At 34.1% G+C, this 18,154-nt stretch overlaps 1 protein-coding gene across 1 annotated transcript in view; it reads right to left on the minus strand.

Annotated features, from left to right (window-relative positions):
- The window catches only part of FANCB (Fanconi anemia complementation group B), a 25,064-nt gene extending 7,187 nt beyond the window's left edge, over positions 1 to 17,877 (minus strand). Inside the window, exons 1-6 of the mRNA XM_008061102.1 lie at positions 17,762 to 17,877; positions 13,065 to 14,085; positions 8,312 to 8,464; positions 6,810 to 6,902; positions 1,558 to 1,686; positions 385 to 387 (exon numbers count right to left, since the gene is read on the minus strand). Coding sequence (XP_008059293.1) covers positions 385 to 387; positions 1,558 to 1,686; positions 6,810 to 6,902; positions 8,312 to 8,464; positions 13,065 to 14,015 — 1,329 coding nt within the window. The 5' untranslated portion in view covers positions 14,016 to 14,085; positions 17,762 to 17,877. The remainder of the gene's footprint in view (positions 1 to 384; positions 388 to 1,557; positions 1,687 to 6,809; positions 6,903 to 8,311; positions 8,465 to 13,064; positions 14,086 to 17,761) is intronic.
- Between the last annotated feature and the right edge of the window lie 277 nt (positions 17,878 to 18,154).

Here is an 18,154-nt window from a genome sequence, read left to right on the forward strand (position 1 = left end):
CAGAGTGAGACTCCAACTCACAAAAAAAAAAAAAAAAGAATGACTTTTGTGAGGTTTCCCAGAAAATTAGAGCAGTAATACAGAAATGCAAGGTGATGTGTTTTTTTGTTTTGTTTTGTTTTACATTAAAAGGATATTTTGATCAAAAACCCTCTTACGGCTAAGACCAAAATACAGACACAAGGCATAAACCACAGTAAGAATGGTCAATCCAAAAGAACCTCAGAGCTAGGCACTAGACTTGAGGGAATAAAATGCAACATTAACTTTCTGTATCCAGCTTTCCTTGATTTAGTTATAATTTTGCTATGCTGTGTCTTTCTCTATGTGGAATTAATCTGAATAAATACCATTTTTTAGGAAGTTTGAGCGGTTTTTGTTAACTTTCTACATTACCGTGCTGGTATAAGTAATGCAAATGACCTGAAGAGGTTCTTATGATGGTCTGTTACAAGAAAAAAGATAGTAAAATTATTTAAAAAAAAAAACAGGACAGGGATGGTGGACCAATCCTATAATCTCAGCACTTTTTAGGAAGCCGAGGCAGAATTGCTTGAGCCCAGGAGTTCGTGACCAGCCTGGGCAACACAGTGAGACCTCATCGCTACAAAAAATTAAAAAATTAGCTGAGCGTGGTAGCACGCACCTGTAGTCCCAGCTACTTGAGAGGCTGAGGTAGAAGGATCACCTGAGTCCAGTAGGTTGAGGCTGTGGTGAGCTGTGATTGTGCCACTGCACTTCAGCCTGGGCTACAGAGTAAAGATTCTGGATTTAAAAATATATATATGTACATATATAAATGTGATAAATATGAAAAATAAATATATATATATGATAGAAGGACTAAAAATAATAGCAATGTAAGAACATTTACTAGAGGAAAAAAACATATTTAAAAATAAACAATGCAGGCCAGCCACAGTGGCTCATGCCTGTAATCCCGGCACTTTGGGAGGTTAAGGAAGGAGTACGGCTTGAGTTCAGAAGTTCAAGGCTGCGTGAGCTGTGATCGTGCCACTCCAGCCTGAGAGACAGAGAGAGATCCTGTCTCTTAAAAACTTGAACCAAATGTTTTAACATAAATAAATAAAACAAAAATTCTTGCTAAAAAAAGAAACAATGCAACAGACCGAAAGAACAATCATTACACTACTGGTGAAATTATGTCATTACGAATACAGTTACACAATGCTCAGTAGATTTTATTTCAGAAGTCAGAAAATACATAATTCACTTAAAAGCAATTTTTATTCAAGCCATACAAATAAAAAACTTTAGTAGTTAAATCTTTTTTAAACAAAAGGACTTGCTTCCCAAGCTTCCTGATAACAGATTTTAATAACCTACAGAATTATATGCAAATTGGTAAAATATTAGCTCCTTAATCAAATATTTTTCAATGTCATAAAAGTCCACCATTATAATCTCTGCCACTTTTCTTTTTGATCCACTGAGCAGCATTTTCTAATATATTCCAATATTCCGATTTAAATAACTCTTCAATGGCTTACAGATTTTCAATTCATAAAACAATAAAATGGTCATGATTAATTTTACCTCCTCTGCACTTGATGCACTATCATCTTTCCCCTGAACCAGGTTTATTAAAGCTTTCCTAGATTTTGAAATAATTCTGTCCTGAAGCAAGAGATGCTTCTGTATTTCCCGAAAAGAAGAAAAACCATCCTGTAAAGTAAAAAGAAAAATAGTTGCCAAAGACAAAATTTCAAATGAAACCAAACATAACATAAATTCAGGAAGCACTTTCTCCATATGCACTTATTAATCCATTTTCTATAGCAAATACAGAGAATACTTTTTAGAGCAAAACTGTCTTATTTATAGATTTTAAATGTTCAAGTACAAAAAAATGTAACTTTTTTCTTCAGAGGAAACTACAGCAAACAAATGCAATATAGATTTTATGTATCAAATTGAGAATGCCAATCCATTAGCATTTGTTTCACTACTGAGTTAACAAGTAACTAAGAGTCAGTATGAATAAAAATCAATGCCCACTAATACTCCTAAGTCCACAAAAAGTTTCTCTTGTTATTGAAATAAACTACTTCAAAAACAAAGCATCCACATAAGCAAAGACATCAAAATGAATAGAAATGATCACTTTTAATTTGCTACTGCTTGAAATCTTCTGTTTATATAACCTTTAAGCAAAATTTTAAAGATAACACATAATAGCCCCAAAACTGTCATATGCTTCTTTTTGTGTTAATAAACCCAGTGCTAGGTATGATTCTACAGAAAATACTGAAAACTACTGAAAAAAATAATAACTTGGCTCTGAACTGGGCATAAAGCAATCCGTTCCTTTTATTATACCAGATAAATAGATTTCAGCACTAAGGATGGAACATTCATGAAATATATTTTGCTACTGAAAATTTAAAGTCATATCATTGAACTGATGGAAGTTGCTTCATTTCAGATGGATATCTGAGGCTGTTTAAGTATTAATCTGGTTTTTAATAAAATATGTTTCTCTAGATTTAAAAAACAAAACGCATCCCTGTTTTGGATTCCTTTCTTTTAAATTAAATTGCAAGGCAGGTAAGTTCTTTTTCCTTTAATCAATGAATAGAAACTGGAGGGTGAAGACTGAATTATTTCTATGTTGTACCTCATTGCACAAAGCACGTAAAATGTCTAGCTAATATTTAAAAAATTCTTATGTTGACCTAGTTCTGTGGGATCCACATAATTCACACTCCATCACTCATTCACTCAGGAATTCATGACTTAGGGGGAGGGTGATGTGCCCATCAGAGGTAGGCAGCAACATGAGATGCCAGAAGGGTAGGGAGTTGAAGAAAGGACTATGTGGACAGATTGAACATGCACCCTCAAAAATTATCAGTATTCTCTCTTCCTTCCTGTTCTTAACACGACTCCCACTCCAGAACAAAATAGTGAACCACTAGACTAGTTAAATAATCTATGTCATGAAATTTTGTTACAAAACTACAAAAATAAGCACATGGTAAAAAATTGAAAAAATACATGAAAAGTATACCTCACCTTCTCTTCCTAGATGCTCAATCACATTTCAACAGGTAATAGGTTGTTTACCTTCCCAGAACTTTCCCTTGTACATGTTAAGGAATGCTTTATTTCTCCTCCGCATGAGCAAAAACCCACCCAAACCAAATATACAAGCATACTGCGCTGCATTACACTGAACCTTGCTTTTTTGTTCTTTATCATGATCTCTATCATACAACAGAAGAGTGCACAATACAAAAAAAAAACATTTTACAGACTAATAATGAAGTCAACATCCATGTAACTCTACTCAAGTCAAAAAGTAGCACTCTAGGAGTTTCCCAGGGGCCCTCCACAATCATAAACCACCCTTTCTCCGCTGGAGGCAACACTATCCTGGCCTTTAAAGACAACTTCCTTTCCTTTCTTCTTAATTTTACCATCTTTGTATGAATCCCTAAGGAATATTTTTAGCTTCTTGTAGGTTTTCTGAACCTTATATAAATGGAACCCTTCTGTATTATTAGGTTTTACAGTCATCCATGTTGTCACTGTTAGTGGTAGTTCATTTCTTCCATTGCTCTACTGTATTCCATCATATAATACAATTTACTTCTCTGTTCTCCTGTTGACGGGTATTTGGGTTACGCCCAGTTGTGGCGTATTACACACAATGCTGCTATGAACATCTGTATACACGTGCCCAAGGTTCTTTAAGGTCCTGGTCTCCTCATTTCCCCTCTAGCAGCTGACTGGAAAACAAATTTCATGGGAGAAAGAACAGTGAAATGAACTCTCATTTTAGCTCTCTAAGTCACTTAACCTACCTGGCTCTCCATTTGTCTCCTCATGTGTAAAATGGGGAGAAGGTATACTTGTTCATCTCTAAAAGGTCTTCTAGTTCTTAGAACTTTGTTAATTTTTCTAATATATTTGAGTTTACTAATTTGCTCCGCATCTCTTTCATCTCTGAGTTAACTGTTAAAGCCATCTATTATTTCAATGTGTTTTTAGTTGACAGAAACATTATTTGCTTATTTTCTGTGAATAATTACTTATGATGCCTTGTTTCTTTAGGAGCTTAGTTATTCTGTGGACAGTTCGTTTTCTTTGAAAAATTACTTGTGAGATTTCTGAGGCCTGTGTATTTCCACAGAGGATTTTGTTTGTTTCTGCCAGGTGCCAGGAGAACCACTTTAGGTTCATGCTCTGAGGGCAAAAAGTAGCATCAGTATTCTGCTTATCTCCCTGGATTCCAGCCTTGAAAGTTTGGCTTGATAATGTATGCAGCTTTTGGAAGCTTTTAAGAAGGTTTTAAAAAATATTTCATTGATCACTTTAAGTTTTAATCAGGAAAGTTGATCCGGCTCTATAAATTAAACCTTTCATAAAGTTATGCTTTCATAAATTAAACCACTTTGGCATCATTTCTATCAGTATAAAAATATACTTTATTCTTTTTTTTTTTTAACAGATGATGTCTTACTATGTTGCCCAGACCTGTCTTGAATTCTTGGCCTCAAGGAATCCTTTTGCCTTGGCCTTCCAAAGTGCTGGGATTACGGCTGTGAGCCACTGTGCCTGGCCTCAAATATACCTTATTCTTTTTGACAACTGCATGGTTGAGGTATATCACAATTTATTTACCATACTCCTAATGATGTATATTTAAATTCTGGTCAATATTGTTGTTTATAAACACCACATAAACATTCTTATAAAGTCATTATCACCCTTAGAACAGATTTCTAGAAGTAAAACTGCAAGAATAAAAAGACATAGTTATAGCAAGTTTCCCTTGGAGAAAGTTGGGCCACTTTACATTCTTAACATTTAGAATGTACACATAGGGTGTTGCTCCATTGATGGATGCACTGAAGGCCCTGACTGCACGACAATGCAATGTATCAATGTAACAAAAATATACTTGTACCCCAGAAATACATGCAAATAATCTTAATTTTAAAATCATAATAAAAAATTTAAAAAAGAATAACTAATTTTGGTTACAAAATTACTCATAAAAATGAAGTAAAATGTAGATTCCTAAAAAATGCATATTTATATTAAGAAAATTAATCCTTTGTCATGTGTTACAATTTCTTTTTCCACAATTTGTCATTTTATTTATTTAACTCTGTTCAGGGTACAAAAGCTTTTTACTATATCAGTCTCTCCCTTTATGGTTCTATGTTTGTTATGATGTTTTATCCATTGTTCACATTCATATCTGTGTTCAATAAGCATTTATTAAAGTGAGTTCACTTTATAGTTTAACAAATAGTTGCAAAATAATATTAAAAGAGCCTACAAAATATTAATATTTACTATCTGGCCCTTTTCAGAAAAAGTTTACCAGCTCCAGGGACAGAAGAAAAAGTTAAATGATAACTCAAAGAAACAGTCAAACAAATCCAAAAGGAGGGGCAACTGGCCTGGTCTCTTCATTAGTGTCATTTAAAAAAGAGGGTAGGAGGAATTATTCTAGATAAAAAGATCAATGAGAGATATAGTCCAATGCAAATGTAAACTTTTGATTAATTGGCTCCTGGAAAAAAAAGCAATAAAAAAACCCATTTTTGTGACTACTAGACACATTTGAATATGGACAAGATAGCAAATAAGACTAAGGGATCATTATTAATGTTCTAAGTATGATAATAGTATTGTAGTTATATAGGAGAATATCCTTATTTTTGGAGACTTCTGCTAAAATATATAGTAATAAAGTATTATAATATTTGCAACCTTTAAATGGTTCTATAAAAATGTACACACACATATAACAAACAGACAAGGCTAATATGAAATAAGTAGCAATAGTTGAATGAATGTGGGGATACAGAGATAATTACTGTATTCTTAGAACTTTGCTGTATATTTGAAAATTTTTATAAATGACAAAGGCAGCTTACAAAAGAATATACATTTTTTTCTTTTTTTTTTTAGCTAGAGTCTCACTCAGTCACCCAGGCTGGAGTGCAGTGGCATGCTCAGGGTCACCCCAGCTTTGACCCGCTGGGCTCAGGTGATCCTTTTGCCCCAGCCTTCCAAGTAACCGAAACTACAGGCGTGCGCTACCGCACCCGGCTAGTTTTTGATTTGTAATGTAGAGACAAGGTCTCGCCAAGTTGCCCGGGCTGGTCTCGAACCTGAGGGCTCAGGCAATCCACTCGCCTCGGCCTCCCAAAGTGCTGGGATTACAGGCTAAGTCACTGCGCCCGGCCAAGAATATACATCTTATAATCACATTTCCATGAACACTTGTACATACTCATTTTAAAATCTGCAGAAATATACATGCCAAAGTGTTATAATTGGTTATTTCTCAGGAGTGGAATCACAGGTAATCATTAATTTCTTTATATTTCTTTGAACGTCTCAGTATTTCACAGGTAATGAACTTTACCTTGATACATGTGGGGAAAAACAAACATCTTTTAGGGAGGTTTTATGGAAAACATAGAGGTAGGTTATTCATGTTTTGAACATGTTACAATTTCCAATATTAACTGCTGCTCTAAAAGAGATACTGTGGTATACTGATCCCAGAAGAAATATGTTTCCAAAAGTAAGCTTCTTATGTTTTCTCACATGAAGGAGGCTTATTAAATCTATACTCTTATTACAAAAGGATACCATTTTTAAATGATACAATTAGAAGTAATAAATGCTATAATCATTTTTACAGAGGGGCCAAATAAGCAGAGAGTTGCTTATACTTAAAGGACCCTTCTTTCAATGTCATTTACTTCATGTAGAATAGCTAATCAAGAAAACAAAAGCAAAAAGCAAACACAGACACTAACTTTCACTCTTTTTTCCAGAAGTGGAATCACCAAGTAACGATTCTCTTGTTTGTCTTCAAATAAATCATCTTCACTGCAATCCAACGGTTCACTCTAACAAATAAAACAAAACACTAAAATTTTTGAAATAAATTGAAAATTCATAGAATTAACAAAATACAATAAAAGTATATGCAGTCAAAGAGTAGTTTCTCATGCTACACACTATTCTATAAAAGGCATTGATATGGTTTGGATATCTGTCTCTTCTAAATCTCATGTTGAAATATGACCCTAGTATGGTAGGGCCTACTGGGAGGTGTCTGGGTCATAGGGGCAGATATTTCATGAATGGCTTGGAATATCAGTTCATGGCAGAACTGGTTGTTTAAAAGAGCCTGGCATCTCCTCCACTCTCTCTTTCTCCCTCTCTCACCATGTGTCATGCCTGCTTCCCTCTTTGATTTCTGCTATGATTGAGGCTTCCTGAGGCCTCACTAGAAGCAGATGCTGGTGCCATACTTCTTGTACAGCCTATAGAACTATGAGCCAAATAAACCTTTTTTCTTTATATATCACCCAGTCTCAGGTATTCCTTTATAGTGACACAATATGGACAAATACAGGCAAATTACATATATATATTTCCTTATCATCTTCTTGTGACTAGAAAACATTTATGATTCCTACTACTACCACCTAATATTTATGTACTGCTTTACAAACTATCAGCTCATTAGCTTTTTATAAAATCCTAAAATCCCATAACTAGGAAAAATAAGAATTATCCTCACTTTACAAAATTAAAAAAAACTTCAGGGGCATAATTTCCCTTATGCCCAAGATCTCAAGATATTTTAAACTGTTACTTTCTTCAATTAAGCAGGTTTGCTTCATTTTATTTCTTAATTAATCCACTATTATCATGTTTTTGGTATAAGACGTGATTTTCAGAGGCAACAATAAACATAATATTACTGTTACTTGAGTGACCACTAGATATACTGTACTCCAAATTTACATCAAAAAGTCAACTTGAATATTTGTTGAAAGGAAATTTGATGTATATATTAAAAAGATTCTATCTATGTATTTTTAAAGTTCAGTAGTTTAAGTATAAAATCACAAATATTTAAATGATGAATCAAAAGCATTTAAGAAATCTTTTTATTTTAAAGATGTGGGGTACAATTCAGGTTAGGGTACATAAGTGGTCGTCGTACAGGTAGAGTTTGGGCCTCCCATTGGTCCCCACTTCTCCTGGTTTAGGATCAGGTACCTTATTAGTGTTATGTGCCTCCCCCTTCCCTGCAGTGACCTGCTACTGGCAATCCCTTTCTTGTAGTATTATGACAAATGTTCAGAGTCCACTTAGGAGTGAGAACATGTGGTACTCAGTTCTTTGTTTCTGGGATAGATCATTGAGTACGAAGGACTCTAAATCCATCCAAGTTGCTGCAAAGTACCCTTAAATTTTCTAAAATGGTTCCTAAAGTAATATATAATAAGTAAACAGAACTTACTGAATAGTTTATGCTCCCAAGATTTGTTATTTTAAATGAAGCCAGGCAATCTGAGTTCAAGGAGTCCTTAAAAAGTAGCAGTACCTGTTCAGTTCCACTTCCAACAAAGTCATCTATCAGTACTAAGCTAAGTTTTTCCCACTTAGCAGCAACCTGAAAGAAAGAGAGTATCAGAGGAGTACATAAGAACAAAAAAATCAAACATGAGATAAACTTATAAGTCCTTTTGCTTCATATAGTTGTAATTTGTTATCCTCAATCTTATAAATAAGTAATGAAAATGATAATGTAAACACTGAAAGGAAATAAAGATATTGAGGGATCAGAAAACATAAGGAGTTATAACTTTATATATAAATACCAAAGTACTTAGATACAATATTTTATTAGTGTTTGTCCAGGGACTGTCATGTTCTTGATTTCTTTTTTTGAGATAGGGTCTTATTCTGTCACCTGGGCTGGAAGACAGTGGCACGATCATGGCTCACTGCAGTCTCCAACTCCTGGGCTCAAATGATCCTTCTATGTCAGTCTCCTGAGTAGCTGGGCTACAGGTGCACATCACCACACCTAGCTAATTTTTTTATTTCTAAATAAATTCTAACACCTCTCATGATTAAATATTTTGGAAATTCAACAATTATCATGAGTAAAACTCTAGTGAAGTTTCGTTCTCTTGCACAGCTAATTTAAGGATGATCCTCTTTCTCATAAGTCTTAGTGGATATGTATTTATGATCAGACCAATTACCCAAAGAATTCAGTTGCATTAAGCAACCAGAATGTACTAGTAGATACTATAAGAACTCATAATGCAGAATAATCTATAAAAGAGTTAAGATTAACTTTATACTTTAAACCCTGGTGTGGGTATCGGAGGGGGAATATTGCTATTATCAGGTGCACAGAAGGTAAAGGGTTCTAATAGTAGAACACCTAGAACCATTATAGCCTAATGGAATGATATGATAAGTTTATACCAGAATATGAGACCTCAAGCTTCATATAGAAGACAACATCCTTAAAGGTCCATACAGCTGAAAGCCTCCAGATTGGTACCCTGGAAAACTAATAGCATGAGGATCAGATCTCCCTATTCCTTGAGGCAGAAAAGCTAAAACTCCCACTCAGAATCCCAGAAGCACAGATACATCACCTAAATGATTTAGGAGGATAGCTTGCATTTGAGCAAGAATGTAAGAAAGATTCTTCATATAACTAAGTATCAATCTTGCCCCATAAGGATAATTTCTACAGCTGTGATTCTTCACTTGTACAGAAAGGCATTATCCTCCTTTCCTCCCATGAGTATTATGGAATATAAAGAACTCTAGGAAGAGGCATTAATAATAAAAATGTGCTCAACATGCAAGCACCGCAAAACTATGTATTCATGCATATATGCACATACATATTTGCAAACTATAGCTCTAGGACAGTGCTGTCAAATAGAAATTATACATGTAAACATATATAATCTTAAGTTTTCTAGTAGCATTGAAAAGGTGAAAATAATTTTAATATATTTAACCCAATATATCTAAAATACTGTCATTTTGATTCAATATACTAACAAATTGTTGAGATATGTTATTTTTCTTTTTTAGCAAGTCTTTGAAATCTGGTGTGTATTTGACATTTATAGCACATTTTAATTCAGACTAGCCACATTTCAAATGTTGAATAACTACAAGTGACTAGTGGTTATTGCATTAGACAGTACAACTATACAACACATTAGCCTTTTTCTACTGACAACATACCAATATTTATGCTTCAGGTATAAATGACCTCAATTTCTAAATGTCTGCTACATAAATCCTTGTTGAAACTTGCAAAGACAATTTCTACTTGACAGAAAGCCTAAAAAGAGAAAAGCTAATTATGTACTACTCTAGACTCAGCAGTGTTTCAAGTCCTATCATCGGATTAAGCATTATACCTCAGGCTTTTATGAAGAGCTGATCTGGGAACATAATAATCTTGATTTTTATTATTTAACTCTAATTCATGCTTGTATTTTACCTATCTTTGTAAGTTGACTTAATTTCTTCTGGGAATAAGGTAGTAAAAGGATGGATGGATCCATAGCAAACTGAAAGGAAGACTTCCCATGCATTCTGTTTTAGGGTAAAACTGCTACCAAAGACCTATTTTCTTATTTAATAAAGTATTCATTTTCTTATCTATCTAAATCCTCTTTTTAAAAAACCTCAAACAAGCTGGGTATGGTGGTTAACGCCTGTAATCCCAACACTTTCGGAGGCAGAATTGGGAAGACACCTTGAGTCCATAGGTTTGAGACCAGACTAGGCAACTTGGCAAGACTCATCTCTACAATAAATCAAAATATTAGCCGGGCATGGTGGAGTACACCTGTGGCTCCAAGTGCTTGGAAGGCTGAGGTGGAAAGATCACCTGAGTCCAGCAGGTCGAGGCTGGGGTAGCCATGAGCATGCCACTGCACTCCAGCCTAGGCAACAGAGTGAGACTCCAACTCAAAAACAACAAAAAACAAAAACATACAAACCAACAAAAAACACAGCAAATTCCTCTCAGAACTCAATGTTAGGGGGAAAAAAAACTGCCCTTGCAGTATGTTACATTCAATTGTAAAAGCCATCATATTTACCTTTTTCTCTTAACTGCTAAATTAAGTATAATTGCTCAAATGCCATTACTTCTCTTAACCTAGGTTTTCTGATATGATTATACCCACTCTGCCTTTATTTCTAGATTCTTGGCTTTCATTCTTATTTTTAAAGTAACCAACTACTTTATTCTAAACTCCATAAAGTCTGGGAGGCAGCAGTAACAAATCCCAACTACAGGGAATGATGCAATGCTCAGCCTTGGGTAACATGCTAGTAGCAGAGCTTTACGGTGTCTAAGCAGGGAACCTACTTCAAGGGAGTGAAGTGAGGACTATATTTCACTCAATTAATGAGATGCAAGGGAATTGTTTTCCATTATCCAGGTGAAGAGGACCTTGGGTAGGTACAAGGAATGGATGACAGCCCTGGCCCTTGTCTAACATAATAATAGTTACTGCTTACTAAGCTCCTCCTATGTGCCCAGCTTTAGGCAAGACACTCTACAATGTCATTCGACTTATTTAATGATTCTCTCAGAGATAGGATGATCCTAAATTTCATAAAGGAGGAAAATGAGTTCACAAGAACTAAATGCATTCCTAAAGGTTAAATGTGTTCTTGCAGGGTATACCAGATGTCTTTCTCCTACCATTTCTTGAAAAGAGAATAGAAAGACATTTATCAATAGCTTCCAAATAAATATACAATGTGCTTTTAAAAGAGCTTTCAAAATCAAATAGGATGGCTTTCAAATTATTTTCCTTTTGAGAATTTAAGTCTTCTATGTATTATAGAGGTTGAATATGTATTACAGAGATTGAAAGTATCTCTGTTAACATAAAGCCCAATAAAATAAAATTCCAACTTGATATTCCCCCTCCACACATAAAATGACTATTCACATTTAAAAATTCATTTCAAACTTTCTAAAACTTTTATCAATAATCCATTAAGCTTCTAATTAAGCAGACAGGCACACAAAATAAGGTAGTATTTCCTTTCTTTTGCAAAGTAGCATAAAACCTTTAAAAATTGTATAGTGTACTAAAATATTCTTGGAAGAGTTATTTCTGACTAGTTATGACTATTTGTCTTCATTCATAAACACTTTGAATCACAAAATTGAATACATTTTAAGCAGGAGAATACATTATCCCCTCCAAAAATATCAAAATCAGACAAATATTATTGGTGGACTCCAGTGACAAACCTCTAATTTTCTACTGATTTTCTGTGCCTTTTTACCTGCTATTTGGCAATCAATACTGATATCTTATAGCAACTTCAAATTTACATTAAAAGATAAGACTATAAATTGTGGAAACTTGCTCAAAGGTCAGCCCTGAGTTTCCAAATATAACATAATAAAAATCTTTCAGCAACAGTTTTTAGAAAAAGAAACACAGGTTACAAGTGGTAACTTGTCTCTCTGGAGAAGGGCTATTTGTATCTATAGGACAGTGATACATTTCAAGGAGTGGATTGGTTCCAGACCCGCCTGGGCAACTTGGCGAGACCTCATCTCTACAATAAAATCAAAAAATCAGCCAGGCATGGTAGCGCATGCCTGTAATTCCGGCTACTCGGAAGGCTGGGCGGAAGGATCGCTGGAGCCCAGCAGGTCGAGGCTGCAGTAGCCAGGAGCGGCCACTGCACTGCAGTCTGGGCGACAGAGTAAGACTCCAACTCAATAAATAAACAAATAAATAAATAAATAAATCAGAGACAATTAAGTTTAAATAGATAATTATCAACATTTAAAAATGTGAAAAACTGACAAGCTTTCTAGAAAGTCTTATCTAGTTAACTCAATAATAACCACACTGTAAGTAAAAAATATACATCTAATTATTATCACGTTAAAGAGTAGAAATAGTTACATAAAAGACAAATAAATAAGCAATTGTTACTATATATTTACTTATAAATTTCAAACAACTTAAAGACTATGACTCAAAATGGCAAGGCAAAAAAAAATCATTAGGTAGTATTCAGACAATTTTAAGAAAAAAGAACAATGTAATATATATGATTTTAAGTGCAGCACTAGTAATTGACTTACATAATTAATAAGACTCCAGGACAAGCTCTATGAAATGTAGGAATGTTTAGAATGTCTAAGACCACCAATTGAATTATTAGGAGAATAAGTATTATACCTGAAAGTTCTCTTTCCAAACAGCACAAGCATTACTTGATCTAAAGGATACTATGAAAAAGAGGTTTCCTCCACCTGAATCCATAAGTTGAACTGCACAAGGATCTCCAAATGGAAGTTGGCACACAAATTTAGGAGTCCCATTTTTAAATGAAATCAGCTGATTCTTTTGAGTAAGGGCAATCAGAGACATTCTTAACTGGTTGTTGATTACTTCAGCTGCACAGACATGTACACAAGTCACCACACTGCTATATGCAGGAGGGATAATATACGCATCACTTAATATTTCTTGACTTTCAAGAGAGTATACACAAAATTTGGTATCCCGAATTGCATAATCTGATTTTGAAGGCTCTTGGGTACATCCTTCCTTGGAATAATAACATTCCTTTAATCCCAGTAAAACTATACCTAAATTTTCAATCTCCCCTGCCCACTCAATAGAGGAAAATTTACCTGACACACTAATAATTTTGCCAGTTTGGGGAGTGAGACAGAAGAATGTTTTGGCATGTCTCCATAATACTAAAGGGCCATTAAGGATTCTTAAGCCATCGTTCAATTCATAGTCTAGCTTAAAAACTAAACGCCTTTCAAACTTATTGGTACTGTGAAGAAATAGGAGAAAATATTTGAAAACCTTATCATTTTTATTGCTTTGTATCACAACATAAGGGAGGTTAATTCTAGTTCTGCAATCTGACACAAAACTGCAACATATAATTTTTAAATAAGAGTTTTCTTCTTTTATGCTAAAAAATCCAGTGGACTTCTGAACAAAAGTTCTTGCTTCTCTGTCAAATACCATTCTTTTGACATGTAATATGGGTGTTTTTGCAGGCTCTTTATCTACAAAATGCTCTTCAGACAGCTTGAAAACAAGAATTTCTCCATTATAACACAAGAGCCTTTCCTTTTTGTTAGATGACATTGCTTGTTTGCTACTCATTCCACAATATCAAGTCTTTGTGTTGATCTAATTTTCAAATGCAAATTGATTCCAGTTGATGCTTTTAAACCTAAAAAAGAAATGAAAAAAAACTGACATGAAGCAGGAAGAATTGAAAACACAAATTTCTGTTAGAGAACGATCACATGGGTAATTATAAATTTTATTATGTAAACATTTTAAGCTTTTTGTACTATTTTGACAATGTCACACTTACTGAAAAAAATATCCAAAACATTATTTCTTTCGATTCCTTAAAAAACAATTTGCTAATACAAATAACCATATCAAAAAAGATACCTGAATGTGTTACCAGCATGTATTTAAAGCTTTAGAAGCTTTATTAAAAGTGACTTCAGATATTCTTGCAGGCTCAGAAAATTTATTAAGGGTAATACTTCTCTGTTTCAAACCTAACAACTCTAATGTGGTTTCCCACTCTCTGACTTAACTCCTTTAGAATGATGATTCAGTTAGTCAATGGTTTACTTGTCTTGGAGCTCAGTTTCTTCCCAAACATGATGATTCTTTAATTAGATTTCTCCACAACCCAGGCACTCGGCCTCCTGCTTCCTGAACACAGTAGCTTGTACAGGCTCTATGACAAAAGAGAAGCTTCAGAAAAAAAAATAGGAGATGCTATAACAAGGCTTTAAAAATCTCCATAGGAGTAAGAGGAATAAATCTTACTTTATAAAAACAACGCATTTGTATGACCTAAGTCAACATTCTTATTTCAACTTATGAAAAAAATAGAAGATTGACACAACTTATTATAATGAAAAGAAGAATAAATAATAGCTATCAATCATTCATACTTATGTTATACCAGGTACAATACAAGCATGATTTCATTTAAGAAAACCTTATTTTAAAGAAGGTAAGAAAAGTTTCCAAGGTTACAACACGAATCCACAGTTGTTAATAATTGGCAATGGTGCTAGTTTGGAAAAGGGGCACTCTGACTCCTTTTGACCACCACACCATCCTGGTATGCATTCCCTTATTCTGAACAAACTGGTTAGAAGAAAGGAAACATGAGACAATTAGTTAAATAAATAACAAAAGAAGATCCTGTATACTGAACACACATATAAAAAAATGTTGATTTCTCTTTATTCAGTGTAATAAACACTACTTATTAGAAATCCTAGCCAGATTAATTAGGCAAGAGGAAAAAAAGGCATACAAATTGGAAAGGAGAAAGTCAAATTGTCCCTGTTTGCAGATAGTATAATCTTATAGATAGCCGGGCTCGGTGGCTCAGCCTGTAATCCCGCACCTTTGGGAGGCTGAGGTGAGTGGATTGCCTGAGCCCGTGGGTTCGAGACCCGCCTGGGCAGCGAGACCTCATCTCTACAATAAATCAAAAAATCAGCCGGGCGTGGTAGCGCATGCCTGTAATTCCGGCTACTTGGAAGGCTGACGTGGAAGGATCACCGGAGCCCAGCAGGTCGAGGCTGCAGTGGCCGGGAGCGGCCACTGCACTCCAGTCTGGGTGACAGAGTGAGACTCCAACTCAAAAAAAAAAAAAAAAATCCTATAGATAGAAAACACTAATAAATCCACCAAAACACTATTATAAATAATAAATTCAGTAAAGTCACAGGATATAAAATCAACATATAAAAATCTGTAGCATTTCTACATGCAAATAGCAAACTATCTGAAAAAGAAATAAAGAAAATGATTCAATTTATAGTAGCTTAGGAAAAAAATACACAGAAATAAACTTAACCATGGAGACAACAGATCTCTACACGAAAAACTATAGCATGCTGATGAGAGATTTAAGATGACACAAATGGAAAGATATCCCATGTTCAGGGATTGAAAGGATTAATATTGTTAAATTTGCTATACTTTCCAAAGCAATCTATAGACTTAATATAGTGTCTGTCAAAATACCAATGACATTCTTCACATAAAAAGAAAAAAATCTTAAAATTCATACAGAACCACAAAAGATTCTGAATAGCCAAAGCAATACTGAAAAAAAAAGAAAAGAACAAACCTGGAAGCATCACACTACCTGACTTCAAAATATACAACAAAACTATAGTAACTAAAATAGCATGGAACTGGCATAAAAACAGACACATGGATCAATGGAACACAATAGAGAGGTCATAAATAAATGCATGCATCTACAGCCAACTAATTTTTGACAAAGGTGCCAAGAATACATGCTCACGAAAGGATAGTCTCTTCAATAGATAGTGTTAAGAAAATTGGCTATCCACATGCAGAAGAATGAGACTAGACTCCCATCTCTCACCATATCCAAATTCAACTCAACATGGATTAAAGATTTAAACGTAAAGCCTAAAACCATGAAGCTACTAGAAGAAAACATAGGGTAAATACTTTATTACATTGGGCTGGGCAAAGATTTTTTAAGATCTCAAAAGCACAGGCAACAAAAGCAAAAATAAACAAACGAGGTTATATGAAACTAAAAAGCCTTTGCACAACAAAGAAAATAGAGTGAAGAAACAACCTACATAATGGAAGAAAATATTTTAAGCTATAATATAACAAGCTTAATATCTAAAATATACAAGTTAACATACAAAATCTCGATAAAAAATGGACAAAAGAACTTAGACTTCTCTCAAAAGAAGAGACACAAATGAACAACAGGTACATACAAAAATAATCAATATCACTAATCATCAGGGAGATGCAACTCAGACAAGATCAGGCACCCTAAGGGTGGTATGGCTGTAGTCTGGGAGTTTCAAATCAAAAACCACAATTAGATATTACCTCATTCCAATTACAATGACTATTATCAAAAAGACAAATGATAACAAATGTTGGGAAAAAAGGAACACTTACACACTGTTGGTGGGAATGTAAATTAGTACTATGGAAAACAGCATGGAGGTTTCTCAAAAAATGAAAAACAGAACTACCATATGATCCAGTAATTCCTCTATTGGGCCTATATCCAAAGGAAATGAAATTGGTGTATAACAGAGATATCTACACTTCCATGTTTATTCAGCACTATTTACAACAGCTAAAATAGAATCCACCCAAGTATCCAACAATGAATAAATGGATAAAGAAAATGTAATGTGTATATATATATATATACACATACATATGTATGTGTGTGTATATATATATAGTACATATATATACACACTATATATATACCATTGTGTGTGTGTATATATATATACACACACACACACACACACACATATATACAATGGTATACTATTCGGCCATAAGATAAATGAAATTCTAGCATTTGTGACAACATGGATGAACTTGGAGGACATGCTAAGTGAAAGAAGCCAGACACAGAAAGACAAATACTGTATGATCTCACTCATATATGAAACCTTTAAAAAAAGTTCATATCATAGAAGTATAGAGTAGAACAGTAGTTACCACAGATGGGGAGGGAAGAGAGGATAGGGAGAGGTTGGTCAAAAGGTACAAAGTGACAATAAGATAGGAGGAATAAGTTCTGCTATTCTATTGCACAGTAGGGTAAGGATAGGTAACAGTAAGGTATAATTTTTTACAAACTAGCTAGAAGTTTTTGAAAGTTCTCACCACAAAGAAATGGTAAATGAATGTGGTAATGAATACATTAAATACCCTTACTTGGTCATTATACAATATATATGTGTATTGATACATCAAATTGTATCCCATAGATATGTACAATTACAATGTGTCAAGAAAAATAAGTAAAAAACAGAAAAAAATAGAAGTCACTGGCTTACTGGTCTGTTGTTAGGCAATAAATGTAAACTGAGACAACAGGTATCACAAAGTAGTTTCAGTTTCATCAGTAAAGAAGATAGGTAGATAAATAAAAGGTGTGGCTTTCACCTATGAAGCTATCACTTATTTTAAAGAAAATAAGCATGTAATAATACATCAAGATGTATGAATAATAATATATTTCAAATTCCACACAGACATGTAAAGTTTCCTAGATTTCCAGAAAGGCATTAAAATAATATACTCTGAGGTAAAGATCTAAGGATTCATCACCTTTTACTACCTACTCAAAGGTTTTCAGATTTCTTAATATTAAAAACAACCAAAAAGAACTTCTGTAAGGATTTTATTTTATTTTAATATTAAATGTCACAAGTAAAGTGCAATAAGCA

Source organism: Carlito syrichta, unplaced genomic scaffold, assembly GCF_000164805.1.
Source record: "Carlito syrichta isolate Samal-C Ts95f unplaced genomic scaffold, Tarsius_syrichta-2.0.1 Scaffold305085, whole genome shotgun sequence".
In the NCBI taxonomy this organism is placed as follows: Eukaryota; Metazoa; Chordata; class Mammalia; order Primates; family Tarsiidae; genus Carlito; species Carlito syrichta.